The sequence below is a fragment of the Stenella coeruleoalba genome (assembly GCF_951394435.1).
Source record: "Stenella coeruleoalba genome assembly, chromosome: 13".
NCBI classification, from domain to species: Eukaryota; Metazoa; Chordata; class Mammalia; order Artiodactyla; family Delphinidae; genus Stenella; species Stenella coeruleoalba.
In genome coordinates, this window is record NC_137159.1 from 53158730 (window position 1) to 53174350 (window position 15621).

General features: G+C 38.9%; 1 protein-coding gene across 2 annotated transcripts in view; it reads left to right on the forward strand.

Moving 5' to 3' along the window:
• The first annotated feature begins 10038 nt into the window (after positions 1 to 10038).
• SRBD1 (S1 RNA binding domain 1) overlaps positions 10039 to 15621 on the forward strand; it is a 232029-nt gene continuing 226446 nt past the window's right edge. For both annotated transcript variants that reach the window (XM_079941094.1, XM_079941095.1), the window contains exons 1-2: positions 10039 to 10094; positions 15209 to 15288. In XM_079941094.1, the coding sequence (XP_079797220.1) occupies positions 10044 to 10094; positions 15209 to 15288 (131 nt within the window). In that variant the 5' untranslated portion in view covers positions 10039 to 10043. The remainder of the gene's footprint in view (positions 10095 to 15208; positions 15289 to 15621) is intronic.

Genomic DNA, 15621 nt, shown 5'->3' on the forward strand with positions numbered 1-15621 from the left:
TTTTCCAAGGTTACTAGGTAGCATCTGAGACATAACTTGACTCCAGTTCCATTTTTTACCTTGTTGTCCTTTGTAGTGTGTCACTCAGAGCACAAGTGAAGGGAATGTTCCCTGACTGTTGGCAGGGCAGTCGTTTAGTATGCTGGCAAAGCAAGCTTCTCTTCAGTTCCTTCCCCCTCACCATAGCCACAACCTAGCCATGGCATAACATTTCTAGTGAACCTATTCTGGTTCCTTTTAATCACCTCTTTTTTTTTCAATTAAAATAAGCATGACATTTTAACTTTTTAAGTGCTAATAAACTGTATCTTTAATAATGTATTTTAAAACTTATGAATGGGAAAATTTGCTAGTCTGTATTTCCTATAATTTTCACTTTTGTACAAATCTTTCACCACATCTTCAGTCACCTCTTCCTTCATTATTTCACAAAAATTCCCCCAAATGATTTTGTCATGTCTGTGTGTTTTAGTGCTGTGGTTTGTATTTGTTCGGGTTCAGAGGCTTTAACTCCTATAAACTATCTAGACATCATCTTACTATTCTTTTTTCTTTTATGGCAAACTTGAGCCCTTTTTTCATGATATCTATCCTACACTTTCCAATATGAATATCTTTATCCTTGGAGAAGAAACAAGCAAAATAAGGGTTATTATGGTTTTTTCTTTCAGTCATCTGCAGTTTATTCACTATCTTTTCCAAAGAGTGTCCTATTCCTTCCTTTTTCACTTTCTGTCATAGAACATACTCATTAAAGTCCTCTTTTCACAGTTCTCCCACATAAAAAAGGAGGAGGAAATATCTTATGTACTGATACGAAATAAGCTCCAGGATGTATTGTTGAGTGAAGCAAGCATAATACAGAATCATAAACATAGGCTACAATCTTTTGTGTAAAATTTGAAAAAAAGAATATAAGTTATACTTCATTGATTCTAAAATGCACATATTTTCACACTTTGAATGTCTCCGAAACTAGAATTCATTGTATAATAGTGGCAAATCACAGTTTAATTGACAGTGCTTTTTTAAAAATTTCTTTTGTAGTAGTATAACATACTATAATTATAGTATATGTATAATACATACCATATAATACAACACACCATATAATATATATAGTATATGTATATTAATAATATATAAACATAATAATGGCACATCTTCCAATCAATGGGATCCTAGGTTTGCTAAAGTATATTATTTCATTTGATTGCATATGCAAAGAATTTTCTCTAGGAGAATTTGCAAGAAACTGGTAAAAAAGATCACTCAAAGGGAGGGGAACAAAGTGACTGGAAAGCAGAGGTGACGATTTCTGTTGCATTCCCTTTTGTATCCTTCACATTTTGAATCATAATTATATTAATAAATGAAACATTTGAACAATAATTCAAATTCAAAAAGTGCAACTGGACATGAGTCCTCCTGATACCACTACTTCTGTGCAGATTTGTACATGGTTTTGTGATTGTTCTTAGTAATGGCTGTGCCATCACGTGCCCCAATCTCAACCCAAGTCCAGCATTGTGCCTGGCTGGGCACTAACTCCAACTGACATTGTCCCTTTCTCCCAAGTTTTCTGTTACTTGTAAATAATCAAGCAGATTTTTATTAGTTAAAATTAAGTTCACTATAGCTGTTCGCCTCATTGCTTCCTTCACATTTCTACTGATGAAATTGTTCTATAAGGCAAAGCATAAATATATCAGATGCTCTTCTTTTATAAGACATGACTTTCAGCAGAATCATCTAGCAGTATCTAGGGAGGGTGGGGTGAGAAACGTCTTGAAAAGTAAAAAAAAAAAAAAAAAAAAAACAGTTTAATTGGCACCAAAGCACTTGGCAACCATTGGGTTACCATGATAGCTCATACACAGTGTTTGCTAAATAAACCAGGAGGCAGCTGCAGTGCATGACTCTAAGATGCTGGCAGTTATGTGTGTCACTAAAACAGCATTGCTGATTCATTTCTGTTGATGATGATATTTAGAAATGGAAGTAGCCACTTCCCAGACCACTCTGAATGTTTTATACACACAAAAGTAGTATTAAATCTCAAGTAAGCAAAATCAATCCTAGCAATTCCAGATGGCAAAGAATAGTTACCAAGTAGGGCCAAGCTGAGATCTCAGGCCTATTCCAAAAAGAACTCAAAAAGTTCAATACAGAATAGAGGCAGAATTTTCAGGGCCAGAGCTTTCAAGTTTGACATAGATAGGATCCAACCAGTGCTGGTTGGGTGTGGATAACAACAGGTTCCAGGGTGATTACCATCAATTCTTGTTGGCATTTATGGTTCCCTCTCATCAACAGGCAGGTTTGATTTGAGGTAAAGAAAGCTTAAAGGCCCAGCAGTAAAATGAACAATTTTCAGGGATTTGTGTGCTGGGGTACAGAAACAATACTTCCTAGAATTAGGACAGACTTACTTTTACATAAATTTACTTTTTAATAAGGTTGATTATTTAACATGCAACTGACATAAAACAGTTCCTTCTGATGAGAACTCAAGATCTACTCTATTAGTAACTTTCAAATATACAATATAATATTGTTTACTACAGTCATTATGCTGTACATTACATTCCTAGAACTTATTTGTCTTATAACTGGACGTTTTTGCTATATTATGAAATAGTTGGGACATTATTTTCAATATATCTTTGAATATGCACTGTTACTTGACCAGACTCAGTCTCTCTGGAATCCAGTTCATCCAGTTTATTTACCAGGAGGTTATTTAAAATATTTACAGCATGAAAAAAATATTTCAGGGTAATGTGCTATACAGCAATAGATAAATAATATATAAGGGTTTAGTTGAAGTAGGTATAAAACTATTTTGCATAAAACTACTCTTTTAGTTCGTGATACATTTATTTAATAGTGCTCTGTAATTTGGGGTGAGTTTGGGTGAATGCTCTAAGCTTCAGTTTTATCACCTTAAAATGGGGATAAATATATCATCTATCTGCCTCAAAAACTATTTTAAAAACAAAACAAAAAAGTATATAATTACCATAATTATCTTACAAATATTAAGCAATCTGTAAGTATAAGTTATTTTCAGTTAATAAACTATACCATCATAGTCAGTGTGGCTAGCAGGAACTATCTGGTTTACCTTTTGGAAGGTGGCGTTTAAGGTTAAGCACCATAAAACACTGTAGAAACCCTACTGCTACAGCTCAGTCCTCTAAGCTTTCTAAATCAAGTACATGGTAAGAATTAGGCCAGTTTTTCCAGTAATGTATAAACACCCCATCAGAATCATCCAGTGTACTGAGATACATGTAGATGCCATGGTAAACTCATTCAGTTGGGATTTTGGGTGCTAGGGGCTGGAAATTAGCATTTAAAAAGAAGTTCTGCTGGTGATTCTTATGTGCATTAAAATTTGAGAAGTACTAGCTAATGATTTCTAGAAACAGGCCTGAAAGTTATAGGAATTATAGATCTGGGTCTCCTAACTAACAAAAGCTCATGGCAGGGACTTCCCTGGTGGCGCAGTGGTTAAGAATCCGTGTGCCAATGCAGGGGACACGGGTTCGAGCCCTGGTCCGGAAAGATCCCACATGCTGCAGAGCAACTAATCCTGTGTGCCACAACTACGGAGCCTGCGCTCTAGAGCCTGAGAGCCACAACTACTGAGCCTGCGAGCCACAACTACTGAAGGCCACGTGCCTAGAGCCTGTGCTCCACAACAAAAGAAGCCACTGCAATGAGAAGCCTGTGCATTGCAATGAAGAGTAGCCCCAGCTAGCCGCAACTAGAGAAAGCATGCGTGCAGCAATGAAGATAAACACAGCCATAAATAAATAAATAAATAAATGTTTTTAAAAAAAGCTCATGGCAGAAAGTTATGAAAGGCCCTTATATATGCCACACCTACTTCTGCTAAACTCTCTTTCAGAAACCAACAGGAGTTTCTTGGTAAACTCTTTGGATTTTCTTATACTCAGGTCATGGTCCAGTCTAAACAAAATACCCACTTCTGTATGAACATTATGGTTTAGCTAACTTTCCACATAATTTGCTAAAAGTTTGTGCATGCCACTTTCTCAATTTTAAAGCATTCCTTTAGGGTGACAAATGCTGAGGGTATTTTAAGCTCATACTTTTATCATCCTTCACTGTGAAGTTAGGCCATTTTTCTACAAAGAATGTTTTCTGTCTGTGGTAATGGTCGTTTCAGGAAAATTCATGCATGTAAAAAGGTTGGTGGTTTTGATACCATCTGTTAGCTAGCCTCTTGAAGGACACTTGGCTGTGGTAGAGCTTTCTTCATAGTCAGAGGAGGAATCATTTTTCTGTGTGCTATTATGATGGCAGTTGCCTGTAATAACTCAAAACTCTTAAAGCCAAGTGTCATATTTAATAAAGAACTAGTATCCACAACATATAAAGAACTCTCATAATTCAACAATCAAAAAATCCAACTAAAAAATGTCAAAATATTTGAACAGACACTTCATCAAAGAGGATACGTGAGTGGGAAATAACTAAACATTAGTCATTAAGGAAATGCAAATTAAAATTCTAATCAGATACTCCTACACACCTATTAAATGGCAAAAATCAAACAAACAGACAAATAGACAAACCTGACAATATCAAGTCCCTGTGAGGATGAGCATTTGGAACTCTCATGCATTGCTGGTGGGAATGCAAAATGGTACAGCCACTTTTGAAAACAATTTAGTAGTTTCTTATAAAACTAAACACTCACCATGTGACTCAGCAATCCTGTTCCTAGGTATTTATTTACCAAGAGAAATGAAAACACACGTCCACACAAAAACTTGTCCGTGAGTTTTCATAGAAGCATTGTTAACAAGAGCCAAAAAGTGGAAAGAAAACACCTAGATGTCCATCAGTTGCGGAATGGCTAAACAAACATTCACACAATGGAATGCTAACTGGCAATAGAAAGAAACAAACTACTGAAACATGCAACAACATGGATTCATCTAAAATGCCTTCTACTAAGTGGAAAAAAAAAAAAGAATCAAATGGCTACATAGTGTGTGATTCTGTTTACATGATAATCTGGAAAAGATGGAATTATTGGGACGGAGAACAATGAATGGTTGCCAGGGGGCTGGCATAGGGGAGGAGGTTGACTACACAGGGGCATTTTTTTTTTTCCTTAGGTGATGGAAATGTTTTATATTTTGATTGTGGTTGTGTTCCATGCCTGTATGTGTTTGTCAGAATAAAAAAGTTGAGTTTTACTCTATGTAAATTATACTCAATAAACTTGACTTAAAAACATGAGTACACACAAACTTGGACATAGACTGATTTGACACGTGATGCTTTTCTAAATTTGAATTCCAGCTAGTGTGTGAAGCTCCTAGTATTAAAACGCTGACTATAGGGTTCTGGATGAGTGTTTCAAACAAGCACCTTGCAGATAGTTCCAGTTTATTAAGCTGGAAGACGGGACTCAAGGTACTGCAAACAAACTACTAGTTCTGATGTATAGAGTCTTCAGACATGGCTCCCTGTGGTGATGAACAAAATAAATCTGGTCCCACTATACTGCCTTCCATTCCTTCCCTGCAACTCAACCAGCCATGCCATCATTAGGATCTCCTAATGAGCTCTCTGGGGTGTCTATGCCTGGATCTCAGGCCATTCAATGGATATTGTAGGCCTTTGAAGTGGTCCCTGGACACTTACTTGAGGATGAGACACTCACCAGGAGAAAATTTTGCAATATGTCTGCTCATGACAGCAACTGATTGAGTGCCAGTGATTGAGCCAGTGCCTTCGCCAGGCAGATGATAAGTGGAACAGTGGGCCATGCAATAGATACAGTGGTTTGTCGATGATTCAGACTTTTTTCCCCCTTAACATTGCTTTTAATTACATTCATTACAAAAATCCTTTGAGGCTTTGTAAAAGATTAAGTGGACAAAACACTGAAAATTTCAGTTTTCAGCGAAAGATTAAAATTATATTCTAGCTTGATATGTAAATCCCACAATTTTACTTCACGTAAGATAAATTTAAATGTGTATAATCCTTTTGAATGATGCATGAATATCCATTTCCTTGAAAAATCTGTACAATTAATTTCCTCACGCTTAACTGATGCCTTCTCAAGATCCATTCAATATTTTTTCAAAACTCAGGATTTTAATCCCTTGAATCTTTTTTCTTTTACACAAAAGACTGACAAACTCACTCTGGGCTAGAGCATTGTCCTCAGTACTAGACTAGCACTCCGGAATTATGCTGCTGTTCCTAGCCAGAATGAAAGAGCAACAGGGAAGTCTAAGTTTGGGAACTCGTCTACCAGCCCAGTCCACCTCACTTCACAAGAAACCCCTTTCTCATTTGGAAAACAGAGGCAGTCCCCTCTCTGCTTCCCAGTGTCTTAGATTTTGCAGAAAATCCTCCATATTCCTGGCTGAGTTACTGAGGGAAGCTCATTGAAGCCAATGAGTTGTAGTGTTTAGGAATGAGAGCTTCTGATAGTGGGAAAGTGGATGGGCAGGAGGTAACACACACATTTATGAAATAGGGCTCAGTTTCAATTTGTACATCCTCTAATCTGAAACAGACTTTTTTGCCTTTGCTAAGTGATTGACTCTTAAGTGACAAAATGTTTGAATTTCCAAAAGTACACTTGATTTTTAAAATGGTAACCCCCCCTTCTGTGTGGCAGGAGCTTTAAATTACTTTTCTAGTACAAGGAAGGATTTTTCTTTACTCCAGGCACATTCTTGGGTCCAAGAGCTAGTCTACTATTTTATTGGGTACGTATTATTTGTAACATATTATTAGACACTGTGTGGGTGGAAGGAGAAATTGGAGACGGGGAGACTAAAATGATTAAGACTTAGTTCCAGGACTTAGATCCAAATATCTTACAATTTAGTGGGTGAAACAGTTGCATCTATATTAAAAATTTTTGTTCTCAGGGAACGTAAATTAGTTTGAAGTCAATAGGGAAAATGGCCTTGCTATGTTTTAAGTGGGTGGATAGTACTTTATTTAGTACATTTAGAGATTCAATGGTTCTTGAGCATCTCAAGGATTTTGAGTCTTACACTGGCCACCATCATGGAGAAAGAAAAGAACTTGCTTCAAGTTGGTGGTAGTATATGGATGTCTTTAAGAGTTCTAGATTTGGAGTAAGGCAGATCACTGGGTTTGAATCCCAGATCTGCAATTTAATAGTTGATGTGACTTTGGAAGAGTTATTTAACTTATCTATACCTTGGCCTTCTCATTTCATAAAAAGAGGATAATAGCAACATCTCACTGAGCTGATATGAGTTAAATACACAAATACATGTAAAAACATTAATTTAGCACCTGGCACGTGGTAGATGAGGAATGACTGTAAGTTATTACTATTATTATTACAGTAATACATACCAATGAATAGCATACAAAGGGCTATTTGCTTTGGAGCAATAAAATAAATAACCTCCAAGAAAATCCAAAACATGTTTTCATTACTCCCAAACTCTACTGCATTAGTCTCAGGCTGGTGTTCAGATTATTCCAGGCTGTAAGTCTAAACCCATGAATTTCTCAGAATTCAGCACTTAAGATCCAAAGGTAAACAAGAGACTGGGCAAGGTTCTAGAGAGAAAAGACAGTTTTTGCCCTGGAGTCTGGTTTATACCTAGTGATTACAAATTTCCCTTGACATATTTTAGTGGGAGTAGCTTTCTTGCAAAATTCTAAGGGAAATATGTTCTGGACAACCTTACTTGCCTTTGGAGTAGGTCACTACCTACATTAATTTTGGAAGATACTGCCCTAGCTTTTATTTTCCCCAGGTGTCTGATGTCTAAAACCTCACCAGGTTATTTACTTTAGCTTACTAATCTTTTTTCTTCCCCAGTTGAAAGACAATTCTCCCTGGTAGAGGAGAGGGGAATCAAGGTCCAACACTACGCTGGCCAGGCCCTACTCTTGTTCTCACTGGTAATGTGGCTACTCCCATGTACAACCTAGTCCTTGAATCTAGACTGTCTTGTCTGAGTCTCTGTCTCTTGTGGCTGTATCTAGTCCCCAGTCTTATTTGAAAATTCCTTCAGGACAGGAATTTTGTCAAAAGATTTTGTAGAATATTGGTTAAACTTTACCCACCTGTACCTTAAACCTACGTAGCACACTTCGACATCAAAAGTAGGTGAATGATAAATTGTAAATTGTTGTTGTTGATTATTATGACCTGGTTTCACTTCCCCATATCCTGAACTATAATGTGTTCTCTAGAATTCCTTCAGAACTAGAAATTGTGGAGCAGACTGATTGCAGCAGAGTTGCAGATCTACTGCAACCATTGCAAAACGCAACATAAGGCTGCAAATTAAGAAAGAAAAAACAAATCCCTAATCAATCTCAGAAATGGATCCTTATCACCAAGGATCTTAGATATAGACAAAGACACCTTAATAAGGTTAAGGGGTCCTGTTTTCCTCCCCATTGCAAAAATTAGCCAATAAAATTTATGTTCATTGTGGGTGAATCTGTAGCACCCAAAGGGCCATTTCAATAGCTTGCTCAGCTCTTCAGCACTTAAGAGTTCCTGGAAATGATTCAGTAGCATGGAAAGCTGCTCTTTAGAGTCTTCTAAAACGAATCCATGGGGTTTTGATTTGCTAAATTCTAATCTAGACTAACAGCAGCCTTATTTCCCTAATTTTACAATCTAATTTCTTTGGCGCTTAGAGTTTAATGTACTTTGTAAAAAACACAACACCAAAAAACAAGTCATTTTTCATTTCTAATGAGAACTGATTTTGAGAAAATATATTAAAGGGAAAGTGAAAGAAGAATTGTTTGGGAGACCTTTATAATAGCTTTTAAGTTCCGTTAGTGAAAAAAAGTGGGGCTTTGAGTATGGAAGTGGGGTTGAGATACTTGGCCTCATCAAGATAATAAGTAGGGGCTATTTTTGTTTTCTGGGAAGGGAAATGGAACTGCTGGATATGGAGGATAGCTCACCTAGGTTACTAGGTTATCAGGACTTAAGACACAGCACTTTTCAAGAATCTAAAAATGAAATGGATTTTTCCATTCTTGCCCCAAAAGGTTAGGTAACTGGGACCTGCATTTGCCTCAAGTAAATTAATTCAGTGAATATTCACCACTAATATGTGCGGCGTACCTTATCAGGTAAGGAGTGAGATGGAGGGGTAGGCCGTGGAAATAAATCCAAAGACATAAAGTATTTGCCCAGAGCACGAGTAAGTTCCTGAGAAAACCGGGTTTCCCAGTCAGTGTGTTTGGCAGTGTACCAAGCTGCCTGAGATTCCTTTTTTTTTTTCTTTTGTCCTACCTGGTCACGTGGAGATCTTTCTTGTGATTTGGAGTGTTTGAGCTGTTTTGCCAGCGTTCAGCAGGTATTCTGTGAGAATTGTTTCAGATGCAGATGTATTTTTGATGTACCCGTGAGAGGAGGTGATCTCCCCTGTCCTTCTATTCCGACATCTTGATGGAAGCCTCCCCCAAGCTGCCTGAGAGACCAACGTAAGACAGTAATGACTCTAGGGCTAAACTCTCCCATAAACCTCAGGGGCTGCGTGAGGGCTTAACAGAAGAGGCAAAACTGGGATAGTTCCATAAGCCTCGAGCAAACCTTTACCTCAGGGTTTAGGAAACACCCTTAGGGAAGTTAATTACTGACATTTAAGATTGACGTTAGAATAAAGCTTGATTGTTTTTCGTTTTTCCACATTTGCAAATTACAAATAATGCAATAAACAGAAACATTCTTGATTAAACTTAAAAGAGAAGAAAATACAAGCAAAGCGGATTAACAGAAGATAAAGAAATAAAACTGGGAAGCCGTCGACCTTTTCAAGAACCTCACGACCCCCTCCGCCGGATGTGGGTAAATGGAGCTCCGCCCCCAGCCGACGGGCGGGTCCCACGGGATCCTCGCTCTAGTTCCGCCTCCGCTTGGCTCGGCTCCACCCCTCTCCGGGAGCTGCGCGCCTATGCAGCGAGTCAGGGAAAAACCAGGCGGGACTTCCGGCGTTTGAAAAACTTCCGGCGGGAACCGGAAGATGTGGTCGCACACACAGAATCCCGGGCCTTCTGACACGCCGGGCGGGAAGGTGAGCTGAGCGTCCGCCTTGGCGGTCTTCCTGCGGGCTCGCGGGAGCCCGGCGTCCGGGCTCCGGTATTTTTGGGGCCATTAAGAAAGTTCTGAGCGCTCATTTGGGAAATAACATCCCTTTTTAAAGTGAGAAGTTTCATTACAGTTTACTGTCTGCAGTCTGTATCTCATACCGTACCCTCGAAAACCCCTCCTACCTGCCGCGTGTCACCTGGCGCGTCTTCTCAGACAAGCTCTTAGCGCAAAGGGGCAGACGTGGGAAAGCCCGGGCAGACCTAGATTGTTTTCAAACCTCAAATCGGAGATGGGGGAGGAAGCGCCCTTTTCACTATCAGATCATGGCCCTGGCAGAATCAGCTGCATCCTCAGTAGTGTGCCTGGCGCGTAGGAGGTACTGAATAACTGTAGAGGAAAGGAACGAATGGGAACACTCCAGGCACCTCTTCTCGAGCCTCCCATTCGCCAGCATGTCATAAATATAATGTATGTGCAATGGGAAACGAGCCTAGGCTTTGTGTTTGGGGCTCTGGGTTCTGGTCCTTATGCCACATAGATCTTCCCTTTGAGTAAACCATATCACTTCACTGGATCTCAGGCTTCTTATTCATAAAAGAGAATAGCAGGACTGTCTGATTTCTGAGGCTCTTTCCAGCTCTAGTATTTTATTTTTATTACTAAGTTAGGGATCTGTGCTGACATTCCAAGGACTTTTGTTGGTACACAGGGAAACTTCTTTAGGTGCCTCTTAAAAAGTTGTTCCCCCTGTTTTCCTTTAAGTTATCTAATTGTTGTTTTTACAATTTTAATGTAATATTTGTGTGTGTGCAGGTCTTTCCAGCTTCTCCTCCGCTTTTCACTTGCCCTGGCTTGGTGCCTCCTCTCAGTAACATCATAGCAACCTCCAAGTTATTGATTCTGAGTCAGCTTTCGTACCCACAGAGATAAGAGAGCTTGGAGGAGTGAAAATCTCAAGCCACTAACAATAGGGATGTTCTCTTGTACCATCACTTTTTCAAGAAAGCAATGAGTGCCATGTGTGATGTTGCCTAATAGTGCTGGGGAAAAAAATGTATATTCCTGTGTAGAGACTATTTATATATATATATTCTTATGTTCATTTGAAAATAGTTATAGAGCAGCTATTAAGTGCCAGGCTCCATGTGATACAGAAGTGAAAAAGACAAATGTGGTTTCTTCAAACTTTGTGGTGCTTACCGCCATGAAGTAAACGTGGGGAATGCAGACAATAAACAAGGATAATTATAGATTATGTTACATAGTACTGTATAAAGGAAATAAATAGTGTCCTATAATAATACTTTATCTGAGAAATGCATGTTAGGCCTAAAATATTGAGATCTAAGCGCTGAGAAGGAGCCAGCCTATTGATGAGCAGGGGGAATAGTGCTCCCGGCAGAGGGAACCTGGGGTGGGGAAGGATCACGCTTGTTACACGGACTGAAAGAATGTTGTGACTATGGCTGAGGAGCTACAGGGAGTGGTAAATGTGGTTAGAAAGGTAGGCAGTGGTCACTTCTTCAAGGCGTTCTAGAAGGCTGTGGTAAAAAATATGATTTGACTCTTAAATGGAGGATGGAATAGGAAGTCATTGAATGGTTTTAAAGCATTTTCTAAATGTTAGATTGAATGGGTTTGTGGAGGATGAGTTTTAGGAGCAGGAGTGGAAGCAGGGAGGCCAGTTAAGAGGCTATTACAGTAGTCTAGGTGAGAAGCGTTTGGGACTGAAGCCTCACTGGAGATCATCAAGATTTAAGATACATTTTGGAGGCAGAATTTATGTGACTTACTTACAGACTGGATGTGGGAGATGAAAGAAATAACAGATTTGCAAGGTTTTGGTTTAGCAAGTGAAACTTTAGAGGATGATCGTTATGTTCAGTATCTTGATGGTGGAGATAAGTATACATATGTCAAAACTTATCAAATCTGTACACTTTAAACACAAATAATTTATTGTATGTCAGTTATAGCTCAATGAAACTGTTAAAATTTTAACAACGTTCTAACTTAGCAAAGAACCATTCATCTTAGGTGGATGGTGGTGCCATGTACAAAGATGGGAAAGACTGAGATCCGAATGGGTTTTAGGACAAGGAATAGTTTATCAGGAGTTCCATTGTGGATATGTTAAATTTGGGATAACTGTGAAACATCTAGATAGTTTCATAGGCAGGCAGTTTATTATGTAAATCTGAATCTCAGAGGTAAGATTTGTGATGGAGGTATTAGGTTTGTTAGTATGTAGGTGATACAAGTATTTAAAACCATGCAAATGGATTAAATTTTGGTTAATCTACAAATCCTATGATAGGAAATAAGAGAACATGGGAGGATTGGAGATGGACACTTCCCAGAACATTGGTGGTAAAACTGGAGTATGGATACCCCTGGGAGTATACATACCCCTGGGAGTATACCTAGATAGGTACACAGTTTTTAAGAAAGAATTTCTAAGTCCTTACCTTCTGTATATACTCTTTCTAAAACTGATTTGCCAGAAATAGGCCTATGTGTTCATGCATATTCTCCTTTCCCACCTCCTTTTTCAAATTCATATTGTTTTTGCTACTTGTCAAAAGACAAGTTCACCTCTTAATGGCAGCATTGCCTCCAGAGTGCCTGATAAAGGAGCATTTGGAAATATTTGTTTTAGGAAAGTCTTCTCCAGTGGTTAATTACAATTTTATGAGCTTCCCAAGGATTTGTCTACCCCTATTTATAACACATTTCTGTTCAAGCTGAAGTGTGGAGTTAGAATTGGTGCATGGTGGTCTGAGTGGGAAAGTTCTGAATTCAGGTGTAATGTAGAAGGGGGTGATGGGAGTGGATGATCTGGTTGGGCTGTTTGTCGAGGAGCTTAGCACCTTCAGCTTTTTATTCTTGGGCTGGTCAGATTCTCCAAAGAATCTTCCCATGCTCCTCCCTGGAGGGTAGGAGGCTTTTTTAGGAGCATAGTGGGGGAAGGGGGCCGGGAATCTCAGTTTAACATTCAGCCTGTATGGTTCCCATGTCCACAACTGTACTTCATGTCCTCTAGTCTAGAGACTTATTTTACCTTCTCCAGAGAATAAACCTCCAGACTTTTTCCTGGGGCAGTTGTTAATAGCACGAAGTGGAGTAGGGCATCTAGAGATATTCCTTTGCTTCAGACAGCTTACACCCAGCCCTGACTCCCTTTACCCTTAGTTCCAAGGTATCAGATACCATGTCCTGTGATTTTTTTTTTTTTTTTGAGGATACTGCAGAGTAAATTGGTTTGGTTCTGAAATGCTCCCACTGCTGACTTGGGGTTTTAATTTTTATATAGTAAAATTTGCTAATCTTTTTGGCTTTTGGAATTTCGAGTCATGCCTAGGAAAACCTTAATTCTCCCACCTCCACTCAGAATTATCAAAACAGTCTTCTTTGCCTTTTGTAGTACTGTACTTTTATTTGGTACATTTAAATCATTAGTCAGTGTGGAATATATTTTAGTTCATGGTGTGGCAGCAAGAATTAAACACTTCTTTTCCTCCAGAGGGATAGCTGTTTGTCTTAATACTACTTATTCAATAATTCATTTCTGGACTTCCCTGGTGGCACAGTGGTTCAGAATCAACTGCCAACGCAGGGGACACCGGTTTGATCCCTGGTCCGGGAAGATCCCACATGCCCTGGAGCAACTAAGCCTGTGCACCACAACCACTGAGCCTGCGCTCTAGAGCCCGCAAGCCACAACTACTGAAGCCTGTGCGCCTAGAGCCTGTGCTCTGCAACAAGAGAAGCCATTGCGATGAGAAACATACGCACCACGACAAGAAGACCCCGCGCCACAACAAGAAGCCCGTGCACCGCAACGAAGAGTAGCCCCCACTCGCCACAACTAGAGAAAGCCTGCGCGCAGGAACAGAGACCCAGCGCAACCAAAAATAAATGAATAAATAAAATTGATTGAAATGCCACTCCATCATACACTGACTTACTCTTTCTGTTTTTGTTTTATTGTGGTAAAATACGTACAACACAGAAATCACAAATTATCCATTCCTTTATGATCAGTATCTAGGAGCACTTATTTGAGGAATGATGACCTTGATAAACATAAAATTCAGAAAAGGCGGTGAAGGAAAAGATGGAAGAATATCCTGTCTACTTCTTTTGTTGTCCTGGTTCCCTCTGGGCACTCTCCTGTCCAGTAGTTCTGCACCCACTGGACTGAATTGAGCTATAGCTGCCAGGGAGACATGTTCCCTTTTGTGACAACCACTTTGGTATTTCTGTGAGGTGTTTGTTCCTTCTCCAAGTGGAAGTTAGAACGGAGGCATTGTAACATATGACAGGTTTAGGAACTTGTTTAAAGGTTTACAAGCATGTCAGAGTCTAATGTAGTTTTTATGGTGTGACATACAGTCTTTAGGTAATAAAATTTATCAGCTAAAGTAAATTTGTTTACTTCCTGTATTGTATGATGTCTCTGGTTATTTGAGTCCTTTTTTTTGTTGTTTTTTTTAGAGCTGGGCCTTTGAATTTGGGAAATGTTTTCTAGTGGCATTTGTGATTAATTATTTTACTTAAAAATTGTGAGCTTTTATTATAAGGGACTAGATTATCTTGTTTTAGGAATAGCCTGGCTGCTTATTCAGTCAGTCAGCATTGCTTATTTGACTGCCAACTTTGTAGATGGGCCTCTACTTATACTGTAGAAGATAAAGAAGAAGGAAGGTATTTCTTGTCTTTGAGATAGAGTTTAATAAAGGACTTTATAATTTGCTGTCTGATAAATTATCAAATAATACTTGCAGTATATGCAAGCATATAATTCTAAAAAATGAAGAATTCTCACCCTACAGGAACTTATATGTTTCCAGAGATGGCCCATACTCATCAGGCTTTTGAAACCATGGGAAGGCTGTTAGCTGCCCTTATAATTGGCAGCCACATAGGAGGGGAAACAAGTGTTTAGGCTTGTGAATGACTGTCATTTTCCCCCGTGACATTTTCTAGCAGCAGAGGTATTGGAGTGTTAGTTTTGAATGGCACATCATTTTGTAGAGAAAATAAGTGATCAGTGATTTAAATCACACTGATTTCATGTTGTATTTCTTCTTTTAGATGTCATCATTGCCAAGAAGAGCAAAAGTAAAGGTCCAGACTGTGGTATCCAAAGATGAATTCTCTTCCTTCTCTGAGTTGTAAGCATACTGGTTTCATATGGGGTGGGAGAATGATGTGTATTTTAAGGCGATGCATTCTGCCATTTACTAACTTCTGAAGTCATTTGTGTTGAAGAAGGCTGTGTCTTTTTCATTCATTTATGTAACAAATATTTATTGAACTCATGCTGTGTCCCAGGCTGTGTTTAGGTGTTGGTGATAAACTATTGAACAAGGAGAAAGTGACCAACTAAATATAAAATATATACACTAGAATATAAGGTCCATGAGGGCAGTGGAGTTTGTTATATTCCTTTAGAGCACAGTTTCTCAACTTCAGCACTATTGACCAGATAATTCTTTGGTACAGGG